At 29.2% G+C, this 10,494-nt stretch overlaps 1 protein-coding gene across 4 annotated transcripts in view; it reads left to right on the top strand.

The window, feature by feature from the left end:
* Positions 1-214: 214 nt before the first annotated feature.
* LOC149481611 (membralin) overlaps positions 215-10,494 on the top strand; it is an 81,670-nt gene continuing 71,390 nt past the window's right edge. The window contains exons 1-6 of one of the 4 annotated variants that reach the window (XM_089705337.1): positions 215-345; positions 779-1,337; positions 1,665-1,956; positions 5,179-5,218; positions 6,242-6,476; positions 7,435-7,525. In XM_089705337.1, the coding sequence (XP_089561463.1) occupies positions 856-1,337; positions 1,665-1,956; positions 5,179-5,218; positions 6,242-6,476; positions 7,435-7,525 (1,140 nt within the window). In that variant the 5' untranslated portion in view covers positions 215-345; positions 779-855. Of the gene's footprint in view, positions 390-445; positions 555-778; positions 1,338-1,664; positions 1,957-5,178; positions 5,219-6,241; positions 6,477-7,434; positions 7,526-10,494 lie in introns of those variants that run through there. The other 3 variants (XM_089705335.1, XM_089705336.1, XM_089705338.1) reach the window with 3 other exon arrangements.

The following is a 10,494-nucleotide window of genomic DNA, read 5'->3' as shown; positions in this document are numbered from 1 at the left end:
CAAGCAGTAAGCGCCATCTTCTATAAAATAATATATTCACATTTAAACAGCAAAAAATAATGAACTGCACCAGTAAATTTTGGTTAAAATATTAACAGTAATGTGAGATATTTATTATTGTTATTTAATGCAAATTATAATAGTTTTATTTTGTGTGAACGCATCCACGTCTTCTCCACTGATTTACTGACAACATGACAGAAGAGAATCAGAAACAAATGGTTTGACGCAAAAAGTGACAGTTTTCTGTTTTATTGTGGTTTTATTCACAGAACAAACAGTGATTAGTGACATGTTTTATTTATTGTAAAATTACTATATCGTAATTCGAACTCGTGTGTGATTGTATGTTAATAACACTATTAACGAATACAAAGTAATTGGCTAAGGTTATTATATAATTGTATTGTGAAAGTAATTTTGACATTTAGACAGCTTGCAATTTTATTAACACTTTATTGGGTTTACCTAATTTTGAGATACACTGCACATCTGTTATTCTATTATTATAAAATAACAACGTACCTTCCCGTTATGGTTCCTGTTTTCGAATAGTAATTGATTAACTAATTTATATTCATTATTTATTATGTTAAACTTGATGAGGTCAATGTCGAATGAACGAAGTCTGATCAATTGTATCACCAATACTTTAAATCTAGTAATCATACGAATTTTTGCATTAAATCAAGCAATCGTTCACTCTCTTACACGCCAAATATCCAATGTTTTGTTTTACTCTTGTAACAATAACAAAACAATATGTATTTGTTTCCAGGTCACAGTAAAATGTGGAATAACTAATGTCGTAATAAGTTTAAGTGAGAGGAAAAGATAAAATAGCATAACATAACAATGAGTAATATAGCAGGACCACATGGATTAAATTCTCTACCTACAGGTGTCAATCCAGATAATAATTTATTGCCTGGAGGGCCTATAATAAATCCAACAGTGAATCGAAATAGAAATAATAATCAAAATCCTCTTTTTAACGTAAGAGAGAGATTATTTCATGCATTGTTTTTTAAATTTGCAATTGCATACGCTCGGACATTCCCTAGGCCCTTGAGGAGATTTTTCGAGTTCCTTGTGCTCTTAAAAGCATTAGTGGCATTCTTTGTTCTTGCATATATACATATAGCATTCTCAAGAACACCAACAACATGCCTAAATCACATAAAGGACTCTTGGCCGAGGGATGGTATATTGCGAGTAGAAATTTTACGGAACCCATCACAAGATTATACAATTGAACAAAGTTATGCAAAGGAGCGTAAATTGAAAAAGGATAAAGATGAAATTAATTCAATGTTAGGCATGCTAGCAACAGAACGGTAAGTGGAGTTCAAAAATAATATCATTACTATAAATAAGTAATAACCATATTCTGCAATATATAAATAAGATTAATGATCGGTTTTAGTATTATATTGATTTGAAATATGAATAAAGTGTTACTGTAACTACTTAACAATATTGAGATTATTCATATATTATATAATATTAAAAAAAAAAACACTGCACTGCTAAGAATGCCATTTGTATAATTTTTAGAATACTATTTGTATTACTTCAGAATAAACTATTACTACTTTCATACTAGTTTATTTGTGACTGTTGCTGTGACAGCTCAAAATGATTAATGGTCACAATTATTCCAGCTTCATAAACATTGAATCATCAACCAATGATGATGTGGAAGATGATGAATACATGCGAGACGGTACAGACTATGGTAATATTACGAGACTTCACGATGACAGTGAGGACACATCTATAAACCAAGTTATAGAAACAGGACATATAAATACAAAAGCAGAGAGAGATAGAAATGAGGAAGTTGATCTGAACGCCACTATAATACCTGGAGAGGAAATAGAACCTACTTCGTCGATATGGGAAGGAATTATGGGTTTAGTTGAAGATATCGACAGGGATTCTAAAATTGTTGATGTAAGTATATTATATTTTTTAATAGACAGTAATAAGTATAAGCCTAAATGTGAATTGTTTCCTATAGATACATAGATATTTTATATGATAAAAATGAAACCTGTTTTCCTCGGTCACGGCATCACGCGTGAATGGGTGGACCGATATCGATAATTATTTTTTTATAACATTCTTTGAAGTACAAGGATTGTTCTTATAGAGAGAAAACGTAAATATGTACCACCAGCGAAGCCGGGGCGGACCGCTAGTTTTTTATATGATTACAATAATTGAAAAAAATTATAAACAAATTTAGGAAAACAATGAATTATTAATGTTAAGTATGTAGATAAAGTTTATGAAGGATTACCTAAAAATATTTGCTATATTTATTTTTTAATAATATATGAGCTTTTTAAAATAATGAAATTTAAAATATATTAAATAATGTCATGAACACCATCAGCTTTTTAGAAGTTTAAGGTAACAGTGGATGCTCTTTAAAAAGCCTTCATTAAAATAAAAACTCACCAATCAATAACCTTACAAGAGTGAAAGGTAGGCTCCAAAATATTCACAACATTATTTTTGGTAGGGTCAATGACATACAACAGTATAAAATAATATGTGCACTCATTATCTTATAAGCACACTATGATTTACATACATTTTTGAGAATTAATTTTTAATTTACAGTAGAAAGATGTTTTTTAATTATGAATTAGTAATATGTACCGCAAAACATTTTTATTACATCTTTCATGATTTTATTTAGTCACAAAAAAAGTTAAATGTAAGTAAGCCGATTTTAGATTTGAATAATTCATGACTTTACAAATTATTCTCATATTTTAAAATTATACAACTTTGTTGTGATGTAAAATTATAGATCTGATAGTGATTTATTTATAATTTGTTTACGAAGTATCTGTTAACAATGTTGCATATTTTTATACATATGCAAATTGTATTTTTTTCTAATAATTAACAACAGTAAAATTATCAAAAACCTTAACTGCACTATGAAGCTGTTACCCCTATAAGAGATAAGATAAAATAGTGCACTCTACTTGTTTGAGCATAATGTCTTAATTTTCATTATCTGTGAATGCAAAGAATGTTGACTCTATTCTTAAAATAGAACTACAGTTATTTTCCAAGGCAATATTAATCTATTCACTAGGATGTCACTAATGTTGAGATTCTTAATAATATTTCTACACTAATATTATAAAGAGGAAAACTTTGTTTGTTTGATTGTAATGAATAGGCTCATAAACTACTGGACCGATTCTAAAAATTCTTTCACCATTCGAAAGCTACATTATCCACGAGTATTATAGGATAGGTTTTATCCCGGAAATTCCACGGGAACGGGAACTATGCAAGTTTTTCTTTGAAACCGCTGGCTCAGCCGCCGGCGGAAAGCTAGTTATTTATAAAAATATTAATCAGTTTCATTTTTAATATACTTTTTAGAAATACAGATATTTTTCCACGGATTTATACATCATACTTAATTGTTATGTACTCAAGATGCAATGCAATAAACATAAAAGGAAAATAGTACTTAACCTATTTATTAAAAACTGGTTATCAATGCTATCATTGAAAATTTAATCTTCCATATCAATATTAATTTAAAGTAGGTATATCACATACACACAGAATAAAAGTGCATTTTGTGAAGAGGGTAGACAAAAAAAAAGGATAACACAATTATAATGACAATAAAGGGGTTTGAAACTTTTTGTATGGACGCTGGCATATCGACCTGCCGCCATTTTGATTTTTTTTCAAAATCGCGGCGCACGATTAAAGTGGTATGTATGGATAGAGGACACATAGACGAACAAAAAATGTCTCATAACATAGTACCCTAAAGCGTCACATTACCGAGATATTTGGAGGTAAATATTCACTTATGAGTACAACGACAAACACTAAAAATAGACTTATTACGTGTCTATATGCATAATATTATCTCCAAATAATCACTCCCAGGTAGATTATTATTATTACAGGAAGAAATTAGGTATTCATTACATTACTTACATTTTTATGTAATGTATGTATGTTTTTATGTAATGAATGTACCTACTTTCTTCCAATAAACTGTTAATTAATAATAATCTACCTGGGAGTGATTATTTGGAGATAATATTATGCATATAGACACGTAATAAGTCAATTTTTAGTGTTTGTCGTTGTACTCATAAGTGAATATTTACCTCCAAATATCTCGGTAATGTGACGCTTTAGGGTACTATGTTATAAGACATTTTTTGTTTGTCTATGTATCCTCTATCCATGCATACAACTTTAATCGTGCGCCGCGATTTTGAAAAAAAATCAAAATGGCGGCCGGGTTGATATGCCAGAAAGTTTCAATGCCCTTATGTAGATTATGTAATTAATTGAGTCTTATCTAAATATTAATTATTTTATTTTATTAAAAAATACGGTTTTAGAAAGGTTATAGAAAGTCATATAAATCAGGATATCTTTGTGCAAGAGACACAAACAAACTTAATTTCACATTTTAATTATTGAATCAATATAAGTTTCTTTTCTAATTATCATGATTAAAGAATTTTCATATTATTTATTTATTTCTGTGTACCTATTGACCCAGAAATGAGTGATGTTATACACCGCAGTATAAAAACATTGTGCTGTACCACTTTCACTGAGAGGTTGAAAGAAAAGTGATTGTTATTTGATGTTTATGTGGGGGTCATGTTGGAATTTTGCTTTAGCTACTAATTACTTGATTTCTTTTCTCAGTGAGGAGTATTTGGGTATCTATATTTTTATACCAGAGTAATAAAAAGCTTCAGTTAGTTTGTTTTATCGCGTGAATCTCAGAAACTGCTGCACCGATTTCAAAAATACTTTCACCATTGGATAGAGGCTATAATTATTGTACCACGGATAAAGCCGAGGCGGACCGCTAGTACTATATAAAATTAAAATGACTTATTTTCTGATATTATCATTTTGGTTTCAAAAAACTGCATTGTCATGTTTGCTAAGATAAGTCATTTCCATATACGATATAAACTAATTCGCTATAAAGTAATTTTAAGTGCAGTATCCAAAGAAACACCTGAATTTTTGAGCATGTCATGCATATTTATGAAATAAGATACATATGATGGTTGGTTAAAAAACTAAGGTAAGATTTAAAAATATTTCATTCGTTTATATTATTAGTTTAACATGCTTTAATCTTATTTTCAGGAATCACTTGACGAGGCAGCTTCCAATGATTCATCCAAAGGTATAAATCATTTTTTATCATAAAATCTACTAATATTTTTAATAAGAATGTTAGTTATAACTAAAATATTATGTTACATCAAAAATGCTATATCAGTACATTAAAACTTGGTACACAAAGCATTACTAACTTGAGATGTTTTTAAATGAACAAAAGGAAAACAATCTTTATCAAATGTGCACTTTATTTGGCTGATTAGATTATACTTTGATTTTTATTAAAAAATTAACATGCTAATAAATTAAGTCTTTACTCAGTATAGAAGCATGTTTGCAGTTATGTATTGTTTTTTCGCTCATTTAGGCAAATTAAGTAAAGTCATACAAAAACCTCTCAACCGTATAATTTATGCTAAAACTTTCCACTGTTATGTCAAAATCATGTCTCATATGGCTAATTGGCTTATGTGCCTGTTAAACTGCCTAATCACTGGTTTGTAGGCATTAATCGGCTTAAAGAATTGCGGCTCACGTGCGATATTATTCTTCATGTTACGCACATATTATAACTTATAAGCTTACTTGTAAGATATTCTAGTACTGTATGATGTAATAACGAAATGTATTACTGTCATGCATAAAATGGTAGTTGAATCGGCAAAAAATTATTTCATTGGATATTATAGTTATGGAAGGAAAATAAAACAAAAGTGATATATTTTTTAATCATAATAGAATGATAAAAGTTTTTCAAGTATAAATTTCAAACATTCGTTTCTGCTTTCTTCATGTTATGAAGAAAAAAAGTAATAGATATGTATACTTATTTCGTTGATTAGAACTCCCAATATCTTGCTCAATTTAATAGACGAACTTTCAACGAATTCTATTTAAATATTTCAATACATTTCATTTGATTACTGTATGATTGGATACACGATAACTGATAGGTTTTGCTTTGCTTTGTTTTGAAATACATATTGTATCAAATTATCATCATTAAAAATTATGTTCTCGGTATTCGTAGCCACCAAAATAGTAGTTGAAAGCTACAGCTGTATTTAAGTACCCTTTTCATTTCTAGATGACGATTACATCCTCGAGTATTCCCTGGAGTATGGTTTCCTCCGCTTATCTCCAAACGCGAGGCTACTCCTCAAGATCCCCGTCAAGATTGTCACCCTGGACCCGCAGAAAGACGAATGCTTTGGGGACACCTTCTCAAGATTCGTTCTTGATGAGTTCTTGGGCTATGATGATCTTCTGATGGCATCTATCAAGTCACTCGCTGAACAAGAGGACAATAAAGGCTATTTGAGGTTTGTACTGTGGTATTTTATGAAGAACATGATTATTAATGTGAGAGTGAATTACTTACTCTCAAGAAATGATTGATTTTACCAAGTTATTTTAGATCTATCTAGAAATTTGGTAACGACTAGATAATACACAGATAATAATAGTCAGGATATGCAAATTTGTTTTTTAATTGGAAACCATTTGTAATAAAAATCTGAAGTTAGTAAAAAACTGAAACTGAAATAAATAGTGCTTTAGAATAGTCAATTTGTTTTAATGTAAGTAGACAGTAATTATTCATTAAAGTACTGTAATAAGTCATTAAAGTCTAATTAAAAATAAATTAAATATGCTGAGAAACAAATTAATAGGAAGGAAAAACAGTATATAAATTTCTACTTCAAAAAGTTGTTATTAAATTATTATCTCGTTGACCTTGCTTATTTACTGTTTGCTGTTACTTAATACATTTGCCTATAAATATAATTATGGTTATGATTTTGTTTAACTTTCGACAATCCTGCTTATAATTCTGTTTTTGAAACCGTTATTATGTTATGAAAAATATGTATTATAAAAAATATATACCCAAAAAAAAAATAACCTGTACATATATTTATTGATATAAAATCATGATTTTATATCAATAAATATATGTACAGGTTATTTTTTTTTTGGGTATATATTTTTTATAATACATATTTTAATAATCAGTACAATATTTAAATAATCCACTGACTACCAAACTTGTTGAACATTGTCAAAGAGTAATATTTTTTTTTATTGTTGGTAAAGTATTTGTAAATACTTTTACTCTTATAAATCCAGGAAAACAAGTTATTCGAGAGCTAATGCATTTTTCTAAGATCTATACTAATTTTTTAATTCTAAAACAAAATGGCGCGAAAACAGGGTTTTCGCGTTATTTTGTGCCATTAAAAAAATAAAAATATTATAAGTAAGTACATTTTCCCTTAGAAACGTGATCACCGGTGAGCATTACCGCTTCGTGTCGATGCTGACAGCGCGTAGTTCATACATAGCAGCTTTCTTTATTATGCTCGTGTTTGTAAGTATGCCTTTTATATTTTAATATAATATGAGTTTTATATGAATTTATATTCTACTCTAGCTAGCTGGGATAGTACAAATTAATTACAGCATAATATGAATAAAAATGAATAGAAAAAGAACTCGAAAACAATTTCATATTTATGCTAAGGCACGAAGAAGTTTCTTATTGTGCCAAAAACACCTTAAAATTATCAGGCAAATAGTAAATACTATACTTTCCTTTCCATAACTGGTATTAACATGGGCGGAGTCGGGGCGAGCTGCTAGTATTCAATAATTGTATATTTTACAGATACCTCCAACTTTTTAAATTAATATGATATGTTGGAGTTAAAGAAACAAACAAACAGATCATAATATATGTTTCTATCTACCTGTAAAAATATCTTATTATCTGCAAACATTCGCGTTTTTATAACTTGATAAAAAAATAAAAGTGAAAATATGCATATGCTTAGAATATTTAAAGGATGATGCTTAATAGACAATTTAACCATGCAGTATAATAACAAATAATTGATACTTATACGTCTGTTTATTGTTATAATTTGCATAATTTATATATTCTTAAATATGTATGTGAATATTGATAAGATTATGACGATTAATCATGCGCGAAAAAATGCTACGTCATCATCATAACAATAATATAGGATGAAGATAAATTTCAAGGTTTATTGTGTTTTAATATTAATGCTCGTTAATTTAATAAGCATTCAAATCAAATATAATTATATAATGATAAAATTGATATAAGAAGTGTTACACAAAACGGTGTTTTTAACCGATCTAAATTTGATTGTAATTTTTTGATTCAGAGCTTTCGTCTGGGTGAACAGATTTTGATTATTTGAAAAATGGTGCCTCCCTTGTGGTCCCATATCAATTTGTTCTAGCCCTGAAAATTTGAAAGCGGTTTACTTTAGGGGAAAAATTATTATTTGATAACTAAATATTTTCAGTATCACGATTATTTTTTCAAAGTATTTCAGCGCCATCTATTAATTTTAACGAAAACTTTAGCACTTTCACCATGTAAAAGTCTTATAAGGACACCGCCATCTAGTATCGAGTAGTATAAACAAGACAGATTGAAGTTCCTATATTCATAATTATTATGACCCGTTTTTATATAGTTCTGCTACTCGTCGCTGGATGGTATAGCTCAAAATTTACTCTTGAGATATATATCTATAAATGTATATATATGCGATGTTTTTTTGTATTTATGGCATTACTTACTTATAATTCGAGGACTTATTGGTTAGTTGGATTTTGTCTCCGATTAGATAACTGTTAAAACATTTAAATAATTAGCTAAAAACTCTTCCCGTCTGAATCTGGAACAATCAGGCAGTAAATATATCATATTATGGATCTTGACACTCATACATATTATCTATATTAAATATTATTAAAAATAGGTAAGAAACCTAATAACGGAAACTAGAATCGGCTGACAATGACTTAAAATATATAATACACTTTAAAAATAAGGAGAACTGAAGCTATCTAATATCTTTAATTATTAATTTAATTTCTTTACCTACCATTAATAAGTCGAGCTTTAGTAATTTGCACCTTTAAGGGCCGATTTTTCAATCCTTGGTTAAAACTTATCCGTCCTACAAAGTATTACACGATAATAATATTAAAATGTCACCTGTAAACTATCAAATACAGGTAATTTGAATACTTTTTTGAAATGATAGTTTAATACGTTATTCAACGAATAAGTTTTAACCAAGGATTGAAAAATCAGCCCTAACTCAACCTTTTAATAATATTATGTAGTTGGAATCTTAGGGAGATTTTTATGACCATAGCTATAAATGGTAAGATACAAAGATAAAATAAAATAATCAAGTAAAAGAATACTTTGGAAAGTATTCTGTTGTCTGCAACAAACAATATATAAATACTGTTTTAGTTATTATTTTCAAATAATATTTTCCTCTTCAAGAAAGCCCCCAAACTTTCCAAGATGACTTCTTACGAGCGTCATGAAATATAGTGGTATACATCATAAGTGTTATGGTCGGGGGCATTATAGATCAATTAATAGGTAACGTAAGGCGAGTCCCTTTCGCGCCACTAAAATCAGCTCTCCCCAAGTTACAGTTATTGCACTTTTACAGCCCTTTCAAAGTTTATTACGGTTCCAAATTCCGCCTTTATACTGTACCACACACGTATGTGTTGAACAAAACTGTATAGCGCGAGCGGCGATCGTAAAACATTGCGGTACAATCGAGGTGAATAGTTGGTTGCGTTATGTCAGTTTTTCCGTATAACTGCTTCATGAAATTATCTGCAATTAGCGTATGTTTGTACTTGATAAATGTGTGTAAAATTATTGTTTGTGGTTACACTAATACATACGTTAAAGGGTGGAAGCTACTAAGATACTTTTGTGGTTAGTATTGTAGTAATCTTATTTTAAGTTATTAATAATAGAAACATTGTCACAAAGTAAATTATAAATTGAGCTTATTAAATGAATCTCATTCAGAAATTATACTTTATAGCAATACATGCTATGTTGCTTTACTTTTTTTGCACGCCTCATAAGCGAAGCGTTGAGGTGGGTACTACTGTCACTTCGCGCAAAACATCTGATTTTTCAAACTTAAAATGTCTTTATGTATCATACATTGCACTTGTAAGATAATACATACACACACATATTAAGAAAAAACACTATTTTTAACGTTCATGATATTTTTGATGTCATTTTTGTTATTTAAACTAGTTAAAAAACAGTTTAAAAAAGTTCTGTCTTGGACGTCCGTGTGTCTGTATGTGCGGATCCTTTTTCTTGTTAACACGATAGCGACCGAAATACTTTACTAATCGAGTCTTTTTTTTTCTCTTACGCTTGAGTATGCTCAGGAATAGAACCCTTTCATTTTTCAGGGTCTGATTCGATGTGGTTTAATTGTTATTAAATAAACAAAAATAATA

This window comes from Colias philodice, chromosome 16 (assembly GCF_061535455.1).
Source record: "Colias philodice isolate Cphi_HAF_F1 chromosome 16, ilColPhil1 Martin Lab GWU primary, whole genome shotgun sequence".
NCBI lineage: Eukaryota > Metazoa > Arthropoda > Insecta > Lepidoptera > Pieridae > Colias > Colias philodice.
The sequence above is the reverse complement of the archived record's forward strand: the minus strand, read 5'-3'. Positions and strand labels throughout refer to the sequence as shown.